Here is an 18,931-nt window from a genome sequence, read left to right on the forward strand (position 1 = left end):
TTGGAATATACTGCATTCTGTGCAATGTTTTATATATAGCATATATCATTTAAATATGTATTTATCAGAAGTCCACAGTATTTCATAATCAAGTGCTGGCAGGTAGCTGTGATTTGGGTTTTTTGGTAGGGTTTTATGACAACTTGTGGGGAGTTGTTGGTTATTTTTCAATTTTATTTAAAAATATGTTTGTATTTCTAACATTTCTTTCCTGCTCTGGAAGCTGGTTTTAGTGATTATGCTGTAATTTTGTAAACCAGAGAAGTTTTTTGTAGCCAGTACTTTTATCTTCCAACAGTCTACAAATTTCCACTGCTCTTCCAATCTTCACACTATAAATTGTGTAGTGTGTATCTGGCACTTTTTTATTTCCTATAGGAATTAATAATTAATTACTAAAATAAAAACCCCAATATCATATTTCCCATAAACCCTTTCATATTTTCATATAGCCAAGATTCTCCAATTATGTGTCACAAAGCTTTAAATTTTAATTATTTTATATTGCTAAGATATGCACATTTTAAAATCTAAACAAAACAGCAGCTAAACAGCGTTACCCTTTTCCTGCTCTTGATGTATCCACGACTGACACCTCCCCACCAACACTTTCCAGTGGGACAAAAGTCTTTTTTTTCCAAAGTTCTCTCAAGTTTGATGTAGAAAACCTTATGAGTGTCAAGCACTGTGGGAATGACTGGGGGTAAAAACTCCTTGCAGTAGAAAGGAAAATGCTTTCACAGCATTGGAATTCCATATTTCCTGTCCTTGAAGGGGGTGAGTTTGAAAACTCTGGGCAGAGGGAAGGCAGGGACAGAAGTGGCTGTTCCTGCTTGGCTGAGGCTTGGCTGGCCCAGAGCCTCCTGCCCTTCCCTGCTGCTCCGTGGGCAAAGGCACAAACACAATTTCATATCCAGACTTTACTGACTGAGAGCAAAATCAAAATCCACCGAGTCAGGAATCTGGAAAACAGCAGCTAATTGGGACTGGGAGATTCAGGATTAAAAATTGGCTATGGTTCTGAATCCCATCAGGCTCAGGCATTAAAATATGAAACCTGTAAGCACTTAAATCAGTGTATTTCAGATTTTTATGAGTATTGATGTTTCTTCAGGTCATAAGACTTAGAGCCTTACTTAGAACTACCTTTGGTTGAACTTTCTTAAACTGAAGAGTTTTCATTGTTCTCCTGACACAGGAATTGATTTGTGTTATGTGGTGAACCAAAGTGCTGTGGTTTGTTTAAATTAAATTATCTTTGAAAATAAATTGAAGGCGTCATATGCATAATGTGGGCAAACCCAAAATCAGATAGCTTAAAATTAGCACTTTTTGTGCTTATCAACAAAATGAAAGGCAAAAAAGTTACTTTTGTATCATAACTTAATAAAAAGTCAATACAGAAAAAACCCTTGCTTTTGTTACTAGTGTTAAAGCTCTTGGTGTTGCTTATTATTATACTTTACCACAGAGGATATTGGTCTTAAAATGTTATTTTATTACACAAGAATAACTTCTACACTAATAAATCCTTCACTGCATCAGTTATAGAGACTGATGCCAAAAAGGAATCAATGGTGTTGGCACAGCAGCACAAGCAGTGCATGTACTTGAGTGTAACATAGTGATGTGTTCTGATGGAGTCATTTAATTCTTACCTTTTTTATAACCACAACCTATTATTGAAGAGCTTTCCTGTCTCACTGGAGGAATCTAAAGATATGTTAGTAAAAAGTTAATTTCCTTCTAAAAAAACCTCTAAAATAACAACAGTTTTGTTCCTGTCATTTCTGTACTAACTGAAATTAACATAGAAATGTTTTTGAAGTGTCAGTCCTTTAGAATTTTGATAAATTAAGCCATGGAATATTGCATACTTTCTTCTAAAAGATTCATTTTATAAAGAAGTTAGTTCCTCCAGACAAAATTCTTCTGTGCAAAATTGTTTTTAATGTATTTTCAAATGTGCAATTAACCCTAAGAATTCAAGGAACACAGAAGTGTACAAAAAGTGTACAGACATTTAAAACTAACATTGCACAATTAACACAGGATGACTTAGAAAAATAAGATGCAGGGTTTAATCTATAGAATACCCTGAACCAGGGCCACTTCTAAGAAAAGGTCTGTAGTACATTCCACTCAACTTGCTTTGGAAAACCTTTTCCCCCCTGCCCCCCATATGAAAGGTGACCATGTTTTCATGAATAAAATAATAGGATCACCAATCATAAATTGGCTTCCATTGGCACACCCAATGGTGCTAATGGTAACTTGAGTATTTTTGGAGGAAAGAAGTAGCTGCATTGATATTTGATAAAATCTTTTCAGCATATATAATTTTTTTGTGTAATACGGATCAGTTCACTAAATATTATTATGTTCAACTTTTCATCATATATTAATTTACATCTTAAGGCGAAAAAAAATATTGGGATATTTTGGTACAGCAGTACAGGTCTTAAATGGATGGACTGGGCAAATGATTCAGTAAGACAGTAGCCAAAATAGTTTTTCCTCTTTATCCAGCAATTGTGTGATGACCTCTGAGGGATTGTGTCCAGTTTTAGGCTTCCAGGTTTGTGAAAGACATCAGCTGACTGCAGGGACAGCAGCAGGACGGCTGTGGCTGCAGTGTGGGAGATGAGACAATGAAAACTGGGTTTGTTCAGTCTTTTGGAAGATTTAGGAGAGAGGACTCATCATCCATGGAGCTCTTCTGGCAGGTGTACGTGGACAGAGCCAGGTGTACTGGACACAAACCAGAATGCAGGAGGTTCAGAGTAGATGTTAGGGAAAAAACCCTGGAACAGCCTTTCCCAAGGAGCTGAGGATTCTTGTCTTTGGAGATACTCACAATTCAAATTCACTGAACTTGCTTGAGCAGGGGTTTAAGACAAGAGTTACTGTGACCTTCTTTTGTTTTACAACTCCCCAATTCTTTTCAGAGAAGTCTCTTAAATGGTTGATACTTCTAAATGGTGGCTTTTTATAATGAACAAAGAAAAGGATAGACTTAAAACTTAAGCTGAAATTCTTTTGTTTGTTGTTCAATATTAGATGTCAGCAACAAAATTATTTCAGTGGGGATATGAAATAATTATAATTGTCTCCTGTGAGGAGAGATTTTTTTGAACAATTTAGGTTTCCCTGAATTTGTTCTTGATGATGTGGTTTGTTCAAAGCTCGATGAAGTTTTTTTTCCTTTTAGTCCACGTTGCTTATAAATGGGAAATGAAGGCCATGTGACATGCTTAGCTTTGTCTACCATTGTTTTTTAAAGTAGAGATTTAAAATTTGTTATTTTTGGAAAGTTGAAAAAAAGGTCTTTACAAAGCATATGAAAGTGTCCTTGAAAAAAAATGAGAACTTCCTTTTGAAAGAAACAATTCCTTTTCTTGAAAATTGTATCTTCATGCACCTTTATTCAGTGAGCTGATTTAATTAAATTCAATTATTTTGATTTTTCAGGTACACTAATTAAACATTCTTAACCTTTTTGATTTCATAATAGCACATTTTCAGGTGTGTGCTCTCAAGCTCTTTGTTTCAGTGTCTTTTGAAATGTAAAAGGATGCATGAGGAAGTCAAATCCACCAGAAGCATTTTCTTTTCACCTTTTTTGTTTTTCTCCTTAACTCCTTTTTCTCGGGAGCTGGAGGATCAGGTGGAGGCTTCTGAGGTGAAGCTGGAGCTGGATTTTGTTCTGCATTGTCCAGTGTTTTCAAAATCTGATGAAATCTTCCTTCTTGTTGTCTGAAGTCATATTCTACACTATGGAGAAAAAATTGAGAGACCTATGCTAGTAAGTGAGAAATTCCCCCTTTAAAGAACATGTCAAAGGCTGCTTCCCTCATCAGAATAATTTGGTGTTGTGCAGTTATACAGCCTGGGGAAAACACAAGGCATTTAGGGGTTTTTCCTTTGAAAACAAGTTCACCTCTTGTTTATTTTTTTTTTTAGCAAAAAATTTTACTTCATGTGAGTTAAGAACTCCAACATTGTGCCCAAAAGGATGGGACAAAAATAAAAATATACTAGGATGCCCTTTAAATTTTATTTAAAGGTCAGATTTTGATCCCATAATCCAACAGTCATATGCTCGTAATTAAAAACTCTTACATGCTTAACTTTGTTAAATGTGAGTGTCACCCACTAGGACACAGGCTAGGAACAAAATATATGAAATTAAGCCAGCATGTAAGTCTTTTAGATATGTGGTGTTAGTTAAGAGGACAGTAGAACTCATTTCCTCAATTGAAAGCCCTAATTATTATTGATGTCAAACAAGAGCCAAGATGATAATTAGGTAACAGCAGATAAGTGCATAGAAATAAATGTGAGGTTCAAAAGAGGCAGGATGGACAGGAATAAAGCAGTATTGTATGTATTTTCCTTATTTCAGTCATCTTTTCTGGGCAGGAGAGTGAGTTGTATCAACCTTGTTGGCTATGAAGGTTTTAGGGGAGAGTGGAAAGGTTGTATTTGCCATGATGGGAGGAAAAGAGCATTATTTAAAGGGGTTGGGATGCCACTTCAAGGCTCTGAAGCTGATTTTGGCACTGATCAGAAGAAATCTGTGAAAGTTAATAAATGTGCAAATCTTTACAAGCTTTTAATTGTATTTTTATATAAAATCTATAAACATCAATAAATACTATGTTAAAATTAACTGGAAGATCATTTCCCTTAATTCACATGTCTTGGGATTTTTCACGAAGTAATTGAATTCAATGGGTAAAAAGAAAGCAAGAGGATTATTTTCAGTTAGAAAAGAGTAGAAGGATCTCTTGAACAAGAAGCAATGCATAATAAATATTAAAAAAAGCAGAAGGAAGTGATATAAAATCACTGTCTCTTGCATTTTATCAGCTTATTGCTAAAACTGCAACTTAATACCTTTCAATATTCACAGAGCAAGGGTGCTGGAGAATGAAATGCTGGGTTTATAGAATACATAAGGGCAGCATCTGCTCATATTCCTTTTCTCCACCCTTCTACAGAGTTTTTAATTTAATGTTGGAGATATCATCTCCAGAGGCAGGAGGTCAATTCAGTCTTCATTTAATACTGTCCATGATAACTGGTTTTAGTTGCTACTTGCATTTGTTTATTACAATACAAACATTTCTATTACACGATCTAGATGGAAAATCCCAAGCCTGGAATCCCTGCTGGGTAGTTAATAAAGCTGAATTTACAGTCACTGTTAGGCTGAAAAGCTCTTTATTACTTTAGTGATCAGTGTAATCCACACGGGGATTTCTGTGAGATTAATGCATTGTTTGACTCAGGGACTGTGTGTGATAAAGATGGTTCAGTGACAGCAACCCAGCACTCAGCATGTGCAGGATTGCATCAGGGAGGAGTGAGGTTCTTTAGGAGCAGGAAAACTGGGAGAAAGATAAACACTTGATTTTATAATCACAACTGTGATGCTGTCGTAGGGAAAAATACTTACGTGGACATTTCAGGCACATAAAACACAGGAATTGCACGTGTTTGTCTGGAGCAATCACTGATAACAATTGCTTCTTTCAGGATATTGTCTAATGAACTTCAAATATTAGTCACTCAGAATGCTTTTTTCATAACCACATCCTGTGGAACACCTCTGTAAATCAAAATCTATTGTTTCCTTACTGTTTCCTCCTTGTCTCTTAAAAGTAGAAACTTTTTAGAGCACCTGTGTTCTGTACATGTTCTATTAATCATTGCAGTGTGAGCCTCCAGGCACCATTATTGTTGCAAACTACCTGGTAAATCAAAAAGGTCCCTGAATGTTTTCTTACTTCCTCTGTTCTTTCCTTTGAATGATGGTGCTTGTTCTCCAAGATCTATCCTGCACTGAAACCATGTAACCTTAAAAACATGGGGTATTTTTCTAAACAGAGAAAGCATCCTGTGGTCAAGGGTAGTCTGTAAAATTCCCTATAAATTCTAGGGAGTGGCCTGTTCATGTCTAGTCCCATAAAACACACAGAGATTGTTTATTCAGAGACCATGATCAAGTAAAGGAAATATTTTATCTTTTTTTTTTTCCTATGGATCCAGTCTGTGCTCTTGGATAAGTCATGTAACTTCCCAGAGTATGCAGGGGGCTGTGAAGAAGACCTACAGCTTTGTCTCAGAGGAGTTGTGGTGTTTAATTTGTGACATGTTAATTGCTTGGAAATTTCATTACCAGAGGTTTAGGACATCAGTATGGGACTGAGTTGCATGTTGAATAATGGGTTCTAGTGCTCTGTCTAGTTTATTAAGCTCGTTACTAAATTTGGTTCATGCAGAACATGTGTGAGTATTTTCTATTAATTATTTCCATTTTTAAAAGTTAATGCTATAGTGATTACAAACTGTTGAAGGTAATGGTCTGCCATGTTTTTTGAAATGAAGGAAAATGTTTCAGCCTCAAAGAGAAATTCTCTTACCCTTTATTTTTGTAAATGGAATCAAAACTCAAGATGTGGGTTTTCTGCCTCGTAACTGAGCTTGCAGAGATTAGATAATGTCTTTATAAATTCCCTTACTGAGTGGACAAAATACATGTGCAGTACAAGCAAGAATTGGTACCTGCTGGCTTTGGGGTTGGTGTCTGGACAGCTGAAGGATCTCAGTGTGTTTGTACAGACACAGCTTTTGGATCATTACAGCTCCCAGAACACAGCCCTGCAAAGCTTTCTGGCCATTAGAGTTTAGCATAAACTGCACTTGAAATCTGAAGTAGCCTACACTCACATTGCACTCTCTGAAATTAACAGCAACTGAGGTGAACAGCGTGGGAATTTTGGGTTTGTTTTGCGTGTTAACATGGACTGTAGCTGTAGCTCACTGGCATTCAGAGAACCAAGAGTTTGTCTTTTCCAAAATCTAAAGTTATTACAGAAACCCCAGCTTTAAAAATTAATCACATGGAGGAATTTCATCATCAGAAATCACAGGTTTTCAGAGCGTGCCAGGGATAACACTGTGAAGCTTTAGAGGGAGGTTTCTGCTTGAATTCTCCTGAGTCCTGTCTCCCTCTCAGCTAACACCACTGTGAATTGTTTTCTGCTTGGGGAACAAACCCTCATAAAAACCACTTGGTCTTTTCTTAAAAACTGGGTTAGTCACAGTTGAGACATTTTCTAAGTGTGAGCAAAAGACTGTTTTGTGCAACTGAGAGATGTGCAGGCAGGTCAGAGCTGTGAGGGAGCGAGGTACCTGTAAATGATGCACGCCGTGTTCTGACAGGTGCTGCAGTTGTTCAGGTCCTGCCCAGTGTGGTAGAAGTTTCGCCTGGAACAGAGAGCAGTTCATGAGATGTGGAGTTACAGATAATAACAGAGCTTGGAATCTTTTATGAATAAAAGCCATTCTAGTCACCATTTCTGTCAGCCCTACTAAAAATTCTGGTGTCAAATTCTACTTTGGAAAGTTTCTTTGAAAGCAAGCCCTGTGAGCCTTGTCTTGCACCTTTGCCTCCTCATGCTGTTAAGAGTTCTGGTTGCTGGTTCTTGCATGAACACTTGTTAGGAAAACACTCAGACATGAGACTGCTTCTAACAAACACACTTTCAAATATTTGAAAATCCATGCAATTTGCTAAATCAGTCTGACCTCTGTCCTTATGCTTTCCAGCCTTCCCTTTCCATGTTTCCTAATTTGAGTATAACCAAGTCAGATTTTTACTGCTGATAAGTTACAAATTTGTAGCATTGAGGAAACAAGAAAAGTGGGTTTTCATGCTTAACACTAACTAGAGCTGAAATGTTTCTATGATGGAGAGATGTGCGTTAGAAACAGGTTAGGATTGGTGGCTCATTATGCCTGAAGAAAGTGTAACACTTATATTTAACAAGTTTTATTTCAATTAGGGGAGGTCAGTTGGTACCAAAATAATTTTCTGATTGTTTTGGGGAAAATGGGAGATCTTCCTGTGCATTGTTGTGATATCAATACAAGTGCTTGGAACATTCAGCATTACCATGAGATGAATCTGCCAAGGTGGATTAAAGCTTCTCATTGAATCTCAGAGTGACACTTCAAGATATTTGACAATTTTTTTTCTGTTCAGCCATGTGGTAACTGAACAGAAATGGATTATAAATATTGCTGGATAATCTGACCATGCTTCACTGCAAATTAGTCATTGCTATGGTCAGATTTGCAAATGTAATTGAAATTTAGGTTCTCCCCTAGAGAGCTGCATGCAGGGGAGAAGGAGTGGATGTTCTTTTCTGTCACTTCCTAAGGAACCACAGGTTCTGTCTGGATGGAGATTACAACAGAGCAGTGACTGCTCAAACTTGAGACAGACTTGGATCCCTGCCTCAAATCTTGCCTCTTTACCTGAATTTTTGGGGGTTGGAGTGTTGTAAATGTTTTTTGCATTTTTGCTGTTAGTCTGTCTACGTGGGTTTTGTCTCTTGTGTTTAGGCTATTACAAATTTGGTGCTAGAAAATCATATGGAACAAGCCTCTGAGGGAGGGTAGCTGGACTGTATGGGTAAAATGTTACATAGAACAAGAATTCATGTGGGCACAGTGGAAGCTAATGAAAGTATTTTCATGCTAACAGCCAGAAGGACATTACCAGTTAAGGTTTCCAGATTAAAAAAAGGTAATATGTATGGAGTGAAACCACTTGCTAATTTGATTTATATTATTTTCAATTTTTAATGAGTGTAAATTCTTATTTTAATTGTAAGTTGTAAAGTTATTCAACAGAAATACAAATTAACTTCAGTTCCAAGATAAAATACATGGAAAGAGAAAAAACTCTTCAAAATAGATTTTTTTAAAATTTTTTTTTTTCCTTCAGAAGCTGTAAGAATATTGGGGTATATAAAGTTCTGGCCTCAGTTAATTCTACCCTGAGAGTTCTGCCCACATGGGAACAAGGGCAAAGCCCTGATGCTGGGTGGTGTGAGCACGGCAGCATCGTGCTCTGGGCTCTTTCTTCAACTGCACCCACACAAAACCCTCAGTGCAGCCTTCTTGTGGTGTTTGCACAGCTTGTGGAAATGTGGAAAATTACCTGATTTGGTCATTATTGTAATCAGTAAGTACAACTGATACACATGATCTAATTTTTAAATTAAGAGTACAGTTTTGCATGCGTGATTTACCTACATTCATGAGGTGCCTGTGCTAAAGATTAAATTTATGGAAGCATAGTCTCTTCATGTTCTTTTTCCCTTAAAAAAATAAAATGGAACCTTTATTCCCTTGATTTATTTCTTAGCATTTCAAAGATAAATTGTTTGAAGGATATGCTACTTAACAACAAAACAGAACTTTAAAGTGTGTCCTAGATGCAATTATTCTAAGAGCTGCTGTTGATAGTTTGGAAAGCTCTATTGGGATATTCTGAAACCTGTTTTGAGCATAAAAAATATTTATAATTCTATTTTAACTTTTTCCAGTCTTTGGATGTTAGTTGCATTTATGGTATCATTATTATTAATAATGCATAATAATGCATGAATACTGCTTGCAGCCTTGGCACAGTCCCTGTGTCACCATACTGACAGTAAAAAAAGGGTTTTTTACATTATTATGGGGGTGCAGAAGGGAGCCACTCTGAAACCTGAGAGTCTGAAGTGAGCTCTTGCTGACAGCCTTCACCTGCTCTGTCCTTAGTTCTCAGTCTGGCACTCTGTGTGTATCTGACCTTGCCATGCTTTGAAAACCTTAAATCTAAATAAAAAAGGGAGCTGTTAAGCTGGGTCTTGCACTGGATTTAGTAAAGGCAGTGTCAGCTGAAGCCAAGCTATGAAGGGACTTGCTTCTCTGCTGAGGCCCAAATACCACAAAAAGGGTGTAAGACATATTTTTGCAAACTCATCTTTAAATATCAGAAGAGCCTTGTTTTTCAGTAGCAAAGGTTAAAAGAATGCTAATATATACTTTACACTTCTGATAAATTACTAATATTAAAAATGAACCATACCCTTCACTGAGGGCTCTGGATTTTTCCAGGTCTTGGATTACATTCAAAAGGACTTTAATCTTCTCCTGGTTTGACTGCAAGGATTCCTCTACAGACTGCAGCCTGCCTTGTAGGGCACAGAGTTCGCCATGTGCCAAGTGAATTTGATTTATTTCGTTAATCTCTTTGTTGCTTTGCGGGTTTATTTCATTCCTTGGCGGATAAGACTTTATGTGAAATCCTTCTAAACAGCTGTTGGACTGGGAAACATCCGACTGGGTGGAATTTTTCTCCATTTCAGCGTTACAGGACAGCCGTGGTTTTGGTGCGTTACTGCTGGCCAGTGCCACTGTTGGGTGATCATCACTTGGTAACGTCACGCAGCTGGAATCTGGCTTGTGCTCTCCTGCCTGGTGACAGTCTCTGAGGAAACAAGGAGATGAGCTGTGATTTGATGGGGGTGACAGGGGAGTGCTTTCCTTACTGCTGCCATCTCTACTGGCTACAGGCGGCTCAGGGTCGCTTTTCTCCGTTTCACGAGCAGCAGAGTGGGGGTTCCATTCACTGCAGCTCACAGAATTGCTTAGGCAGGGCTCTGCTCTTTCAGAATCAGATGACAGTGTGCTGTTTTCATGACTTTCGCTGCTGTTGATGACGGTAGAAGAGTGTAGTGAATTACTCAAAACTGTGGTCGTGTCTGGTGCATCCAGGGGAACGTTTCTGTCCTGTGGAAAACTCACATGAATGTATTCAGGCACCTGTGTAGACGCAGTTGTCTTGTCTGAGGCTGAGAAATCGTCCGAGTATCTCGGTCCATTGCTTTGTGCTTTTGATGACCTTTGAGCCAAGCCCACCTCGCTATTCCTGCATCCATCCTCCAAGTGATTACTTATCCTCAGGTAGCAGAGCTCTGAGGACAGAATGTCTGCTTCACAAAGATTGCCATTTACCTGGATAGGGTTTGCAGGCTCTGCTGGCATTTCTGTCAGCGATTTGCTTACCGTCAGCCTTTTCCTTTTAAAAACTGGGAAGTGTTTCCTGAGGCTGGGAGAAGTTTGTATGGCAATATTCCGAAGCCCCTTCTGAGCCCTTGGAAAAGTTGGAGACTGAGCTAGCAAAAAATTGTGATCCCTAAATATTTCTGGTTTTCCAGTTGAGAATGCTGTGTCTTGGGCAGGATGAGCTTCCAGCTGTGCCTTGGTGCTGACACCGTCATCCTTGAACCGAACTTGCTGGGATTTGCTCCTGCGGTGCTGGGGGTGTCTCATAAAATCTGCCGAGTCCAGGCTGTTCCTTTTCAGCAGCACTGGGCGCATTTTCATGTTTTGCTGGGCCATTGAGTCACAGTTTAAAGTTTGTAAGTAACGTGTTTCTCTGCGACCCATTTCATTTGACATTTGACCTGTATATTAATATTGTTCCTAAGATGCAAATTAACGCCTTACCCCTGGAGCTGATCATTCTTCTCCTTGTTATTATGTATATTTTCAAATGGCATGTTCTCTTTAGGGATCCTCTTCCAAATTTAATTGCAGATTAGACCAAAAACTAAGGTAAATTAAATATAAAATTTAAGGAAAGAATTCTCGTAGCTCAGGAGTGCAGGAATTTTTACCTGCAGCTAACATGGTCACTGTATTCCAAAATTGCAACAGGCTGTTTCAGTTAACTAATTTAAAGGTAAGGTTGAGTCTATGGCTTTCCTGGTTCTCTTTTGACAGCAGCTCTCCATTAGGGATCCAGCTTTATTCAGTCACATGTGTTTTATTTGCATGTTGTCTAAACAAGCATAATAACTTTGGGGGGAATTTTCATTTCTGATGCATAGTTGCACTGATGGAATATATCCATTAATACCAAACTGAATTGCTTTCTTTACAGATAGTTTTTCTTCCTTAGCCATCTTTTTATTGTCCAATTGAAACTAATCTTCCCAAACAGGTAAGGAAAATGTCACCACTTATGACCAGGGCAGAACAGAGCATCCAGTGGGATTCCGTGAGGAAAGTTATTGATGTGTAGTTGTTACTGTTGTCCTTGCAGTGCTACACACTGGCAGATCATATCCAACACAAGGCAAATCATATCCAAAGGGTGCCTCAGTTCTCTGAACAGGACAGAGGTCCAGGCTGAATAATCAGAAAAAGCAGAACAGCAGTTTCTGAAAATAAAAAGACAACAGTTGTAGCTGAGCAAACTGGCAAAAAGGTGTGATTTTCTTCTGCTGTCTCCTAGTAACTTTCCATCGTCACTGCTTCTGTAACTCTGGCAATGAGATACTTGTACAGAAACTGAAAAATGTTTTAGAATTTTGAGGTGGCTTAAGTTTTTTTCATATGAAATGCAATGGTCAAAAAAACAATATATATATTTATATACAACAAATACAAAATATCATAAGCTTGAATTTGATCCCAAATGTAGATTTTAAAACTTAAGCAGTCGGATTTGAAAATGGCCATTAAATCCTGATATGGATGAAATATGCAAAACTGAACTATACAAATGTGAACTCTTAATTTGGAGGCAAGTTGAGGTTTGAACAAAACTCAGATTTTTTTTTTTCTTTTTTAAAGCTGTCAATTTTCAGCTGTTCAGATTTGAGTACAAGATTACAGCTAAATTCCCAGCACAGTGGTAATCTACTATTAATCCTCTTCCCTGTTAATTCACTGGTCATTTCATTAGCCTTACTGCTTCCATTAGCTCAGAACCTTTTATTTAAGCATTGCACAGATTTTACTCTATTTAATTTACAAGAATTGAGGAGATGGGTGCATTGGGAAAGATCTTGTTACAGAATACAGCAAACTGTTATGTAGCATCATGTAACATTTAGGTGCTATAATATAATTTAAGCAAAGTAATAATGTGATATTACTCTATTACAAAGTTTTAGAAGAAAATGAGTGTTGGGTTATTTCACTGCAGAGAGAAATGCCACATAAGATATTGAGGAAATAAATATGTGCATTAATACCAAATTTTACTTTTGTGATAAGCATGAAGTCATGGAAATCTCTGTGCTGATTGTGCACTGGAACCAGGAATCACAGTAAACAAGTCCAACAGTTTCTGCAAACAACATTCCAGTGCCAAGTTCTGGGTTCTCATTTCATCCACTAATTACCAGAGACTTTTTACGGTTCTGTTTGAGAATTTATCCAAATATTGCAGTAGCATTCTCCCCATCACAGCTGCTGTGCTCCAGGCAGATGGACTACTTTAAAAGTTATACTTTCCCAATTAAATTCCGAAAGAAGCTTTAGAAAGCTAATCCTTTGTGTTTTAAATAAAAGTAAAAAGCCCTTAAGGGTTTTATGAGAGCTCTCTCCTTTGCCTGTTGAGGCATTTGAGCTACATTCCTGCATTCTTAATTTGAAAACTGCTATTTTAACTCTGTTGATTTTTAGCTACCTTCTCATCCAATACTCTGGGTTTACTATGAATTGTAATGAACATTTTGGTGCTGTTGTTTATATTAAATCAAGCTGAAAGAAAAAAAAATATATAGCTAGGAATGTTCAAATATTTGGATTTAAAACCCAGACTGGTGAATTTCAATGAGTTATAGGTGTCTGTGCTTGAGTTAACAACTCAGTACAACATTGCCAATTACTAAGTTTAAATAACATTTTCATTTGCCCAGCATATAATTCTTCATTATTTCCTGACACAGCAATTTAAAGTTCTTGTTTTGCTCATTATTTGACATCGACTGAAGCAGGAAAAATCCTAAGGATCCATTTCATAGAAATGCTTTCAAATTATGAATTTCTTTCACTCATAAAGAAAAGATTAAGCCAGTTTTAAATTAATGTCTTGTAGTAACAGTTTTAGTAGAAGAAGTTTACTGGGGGTTTAATGTCCCATGGCTCCATGACCTCCCATCCCTCTCTGCAGCCTCTTCCTGCCCATCCCTTCCCGAGGCATTGCCTTGTTCTTGGTGCCCTGCTCCATGAACTCCAGGGCTTTGTTCCATTCTCTCCCTGCCCTGCTGGATAAGTGCCCTGTGAGGTGCTGGAACATGATGATTCATTTTATTTTTTAATGGTGCACATTGCATGCTCCTCTTTTCAATGTTTTGATTATGTGAATCTGACTGATGTTGTATTTTTTTTTTCTTTTTAGCTTGGCTGATACTGTTAAAGAAAATCTTGATTTTTAACATCTCTACGTGCTTTGCACACACAGTTCTTAGTGGTGGCAATTGCTCTTCAGTGTAAACTTATCCTTGCTCCATTGAAATTGCATCCCAGGGTGTAACAAGTGAACCCCCTGGAAAACACTCAGGTGCAAAGCTTCCCCCTCAAACAGCAATAGAACTGCTTTTCCAATCTGGGAATTGTGGGTTTGAGTTCTTAGAAATGCACACACAGCTTAGTCAGACTGCCAGGCAGAGGAAGTTTGACAACACAGGCATTTTTTTATATCATTTTTCTTCCATCTTTCCTGCCTCTGCCTTCCCAATTTCTTCAAGAGAGTCAAACATATTTTTTTTTGGTTCATACTTCAGTTTAATGGCTGAAGCTATGGGTAGAGAAGTGCAGATGGTAAGGATAAAAGGAGATTACAGGGAATTCTATGGAGTGGAGAACCATGCAGCAACAGACACTGGGGATTTTGGATGAGTGCAAATGTGTGAGTGGTGGTTCTGGATGTTTTCTACAGTTTGTGGCAAAAGTTCCTTAATTCCCATGGTTTTCAAACCCTTTCAGTTGCAGTTGGACACCTCAACTTTTCATGTGACAAGTTTGTTCAAAAAATAAATGCTTTTCCCATAGTGAAAGTGTGACATGTATTTTAGAATTTTGTTTTTCCCTTATGCATGTTTTAAAAACAGTATTTCTTGAAATGAAATGTTTGGACAGAACATTTTCAATAAAGAAAGGAACAAGGTAAAAGTTTGTATGGGCTTTCAACAGGAAGATGATTAATGGAATTTTTCTTCCACTTTTGAGCATCCACACTGTAAATTTCCTGACTCACTCTATGGCAGTGGGTTGGAACAAGGTGATCTTTAAGGTCCCATCCAACATAAACTGCTCTGATTCTGTGATAGGTGACAGCTGTAATAACTGTAAGATAATGTATTCAGACTCAGCAGTTTTCTGTCATGTCTGATTTGTGGTTTGTCCTGTAGAATACAGATTTTTTTATGGTGCACATTTGATGGACATTTTCAGCTTAGAGAGGCAGCTTGCTGTATTTAATTATGGTTTGTATTTGATAATAAGCTGTTTTCTAGGTGGGAGGTTCTCAGGTTCTAAGAAATTTGTGTGACTCTCACTTTCCCTTCATGTTGCAAATCTTTCCAGGGTTCCTAAACTATTGCTGGGATCAGAGGCTGCATGTGGGGGCTGCTGTGAACCGTGTGCTTGTCAGTGGCTGCAAACAGCCTGGCCTCTGCAGAGCTCTCCTCCTCTGCAGGTTCATTTTTCAAAACAAAACATTAATATCTGAAATGCACCTTTTTCAGTTAACAAGCCCAAATTAAGGCTTTAAGTGTGATTGTTTGGATGTTGCTTTTCTTTTACTTCATTTTCTGTCTCCATCAGAAACTTCAGCAATAGACGTTGGCCAAGCTGCTTAATTTAGTCATAGCTCTTTGCATAAAAGTCATGTTGGGTTTTTTTCCTCAAAATAATGAGAGATGTTGAGGATAAGTTTAGATATGCTTCTGAAATCCCTGGAGACTGCAGTGAAACATACATCACCAGCTAGCACGGAGAGCTAGAGATGGATTTGAAACCATTGGAATTGGATGATGCTGAAAATTACCTCTTTTTCCTTTCCTTCCTTCTTGCAGAGGGAAATGGATGGAAATGTACTCAGAGTTCCAGAGGAACTGCATGCAAGGAGGCCTCTGAAGGGAATGTTTTCAGATGAAAATGGATGAAGATGTAGAGCCTATAAAGCAGAAACAGTCCCCCAGAAGGGCAAATTTGCAACTTACTGTGATACACAGGAAAAGCTGGTAGGGAACAGGAAAGATGAAACTGCTGAGAGAGATTTTTAAATGGCCTCTGTGTACAGGGGCTTGTTGTTGATCACAACAAGGAGTCTCATTGCTTTGGGTCCCACAGAATAAAGCACAAAGTTATTTATGAAAGTAAATGTGTTTATTATAAGAGATGGAGTAATTTGTGGAATATAGTTTTGTACCTGGAGTTTTCTCCAGTGCACAGCAGTGTAACATTCTTCTATTTCTTACTCTAATTGGGCAGCACACAGAATATCTGTTTCTGTTGGTGTGCAGGGCCCCAGAGGAGCTCTCTGGATGTTCCTGGATGTGCTCAGATTTCCCTACAGCAGTGGTTTGGTAATGCTGAAGGAACTTTGCTTGAGCAAAAACGACTGAAGAAGGCAGGAGCTTTCTTACAAATCCTGCTGGTGGGTTTTGTAATCCAGGTGGGATCGAGGTGACTGGAGAAGAGAATCTAACAGAGATGAGGAATACAGGGTAGGATGGAAGCTTCTGTCCTCAGAAAGGGAACGTTTCAGTGAAGGAAGAGATTACAGGATTTTGTCCTGGATTAATTTTACAGCAAGATCTGAAAATTACTTCAGGTTGGTGAGACTGGGTAGAGAAGATGCTGTGATATTTACTGCAGCAGAAAATGGACTTAACTAAGCAAGTTCTAGGGATGAAAATTCAGTGTGGTTTGCCTATAATTTGATTGAGATGATGCAATGCCATTCCACATGAAGTGCTGAAGATGCACTAAGAGATAAAACCATGATGATCTTGTTTCTGAAATAACTTTCAGAACCATGATACTTGAAATTCCTTTATTCCTCTTTAACAAAAACAAAAGTTCTTTTCCTTTGAAAAGATGATGGATTTCATTTGCTCTGTCAGAAAAAAAAAAGTCTTCATGGATTAGAAAACATTTTTATCTCAGTGTTTCTTCTAGAGCATATGCTGGAAATTGTTCATGCAAGGTTTAGTGTCAGGAGGTAAGATACAACTGCTTATTCACTTAAGAGAGAAGCATTTCAGTCACATATTTATATACAGACACAAGTTGGATTTTTTTTCCGTGTTAGTTTGCAAAGATGAGTGTACTTAAAACTGAGAAATTTCTCTTGAAGAACTGCTTGAATGCCTACAGGAAGAGGGAAGTTATCCAATGTGACAGGCTGGTGAGCTGGAAAGTGTCCAAAGAGCTGGTTCACAGCACAAAATTTCAGTGCTCTTCCTTGTATAAATCATATCAGTTGAAAAAATATTGCTAAAGTACTTGATGTTTGTATCAAAGTGTGCATGAACTTTAGATTATTGTAGGTTTATATTCAGGTTTAATAAAATGTTAACAGAGTAATGTGTAGATCTGTAGGTAACCTGTGCATGGGCAGGTTTGCACCTCATGCTGCTTTGCAGGCCTCAGCACTTGGTTAGAGACAGATTTATAAAAATGACCTTTTGAACTTTCTCTTTGGTTGTTATATTGTTAAAGTGCCTGTTTAAACAGAAAAACTTACTAATTTTTCCCAAGTAGCAAACTTAAAAGCTGCATTTTCATGGTTTTTGTGTGACAGATTGCCACTGCCCAGCACATTTTTCCTGTTGAGACACTGCTACAAGAAAAAACATTTAAAACCACTATAAAGTGCTTGCTAAAAACTGTGACTTCAACACTGGAGTTCTTTCCATCATTACAGTATTTATTTAATACTAAAAAACAAGTTTTGAGTGTACTTGCTGCAGCCCCTTAGCTTTCAGTTGTTTTCTGGGGGGTTTTTTTCCAATAAATTTATCACATCTAATCAAGAAGGACATGGTGAAGCTGCATCCAGAAGTATTTAGCAGTCTGCTGTGCTGCAGCTGTGTGGAGTGCCTTGTAAGCACTGTGTGTTCAGTTATGATTCTTCAGGATCTCCAGAATTCTTTTATCACTTCAATATGTGGGAGTTTCAGTAAATGTAAGGAGTCAACTGTTACTCTCCCTTGTGTCACAAACCTGGCTATTTGGGGAAGCAGTGAGAGAAGAAACTGTGTCAAACTCTCACTGAAATGCATCATCCCATGGCTTCTGTTCCTTGTGGAAGTGCTGAAACCTGCCTGGCAATATTGTGCCAGCTCTCATGGTGGTAACAGGGCTGGGATTTAAAATTGCATCCTGAGTTTTTTTTACCTATGTTCCTCCAGACCAGTGAATGACATGAGGAATGTGAGTAAATGGCTATTTCTTCCTCCAGAGATGTGTTTTGTGTACCCAGCTGAATGCACCTGGCTGTGCCTCTTCCCGGATGCCGCTTTTGAAAAACATTTTTGGTGTGGGGGAATTGAATTACGGCAGCTCAGACTGGGTTAGCAGCAACTGGCTGACAGTAAGTGCAGGAGAGACTGGAATTGTGCTTATTGGCTTTGGCAGGGCATCTGCAGAGGCTGACACTTCCCACAGGCTCCCAAATTCTGGCACACAAAGCTACAGGTGGAGGAGAAATGGAGGTTGGGATCCAACGAGCTGGGGACTCCTCTGAGAAAAATCTCTGATCTTTTCTGGCTGTTTTCAGTGTCAGAGGAAGCTTTTCTCAGGCTTTATCAGTGTGCAGGGTAGTCTGCTCAGTCATTCTGATGCCTTGGCACATCTCCTCTTTGAATGGTTGCAAAATGGAGCTGTGCTATGATTGGCAATAAGGTTAGTAGCTCAGGTCCTTGTGAGAGTTCTGTTTCATTCTATCCTCAATCTGTCAGGAGCCAGAATTATCCATTCTGGAGGGGGATTAGTGAGGAGCAGGGCAAGAGAGAAAGCTCTGTTTATTTTGAGTCTCGGTTATAAGTAATTTTAGATCAAAATACACCAGCCTACTGATGCTATAGAGTTCAGTCTTGTATATTGTATTTCAATCAATGTATTTTGAGTGTTACAATTAAATAGAGGAGAATTGCAGGATAAAATTTTGCGTGTTTGTTCTCTTCTGACTTTGCAGTTGCAAATTTTTAGTTCTGTTTCACATCATCAATAGTGGAGGCACTAAGGAAATTCAAAGTTCAGATTAATAAGACTTACAAGT

At 38.2% G+C, this 18,931-nt stretch overlaps 2 protein-coding genes across 2 annotated transcripts in view; one reads left to right on the forward strand and one right to left on the reverse strand.

The window, feature by feature from the left end:
* The window catches only part of DOCK2 (dedicator of cytokinesis 2), a 156,287-nt gene that overhangs the window by 64,176 nt on the left and 73,180 nt on the right, over positions 1–18,931 (forward strand). The gene's annotated exons all lie outside the window — the stretch shown is intronic.
* On the reverse strand, positions 2,061–11,850 carry INSYN2B (inhibitory synaptic factor family member 2B). The gene is made up of 3 exons (XM_058849004.1): positions 9,932–11,850; positions 7,201–7,275; positions 2,061–3,774 (listed from the first exon to the last, which is right to left on the reverse strand). Exons 1-3 carry the CDS (start codon positions 11,305–11,307, stop codon positions 3,588–3,590), a joined length of 1,638 nt encoding a protein of 545 aa, XP_058704987.1. The 5' UTR covers positions 11,308–11,850; the 3' UTR covers positions 2,061–3,587.

The sequence above is a fragment of the Poecile atricapillus genome, chromosome 13 (genome assembly GCF_030490865.1).
Source record: "Poecile atricapillus isolate bPoeAtr1 chromosome 13, bPoeAtr1.hap1, whole genome shotgun sequence".
In the NCBI taxonomy this organism is placed as follows: Eukaryota; Metazoa; Chordata; class Aves; order Passeriformes; family Paridae; genus Poecile; species Poecile atricapillus.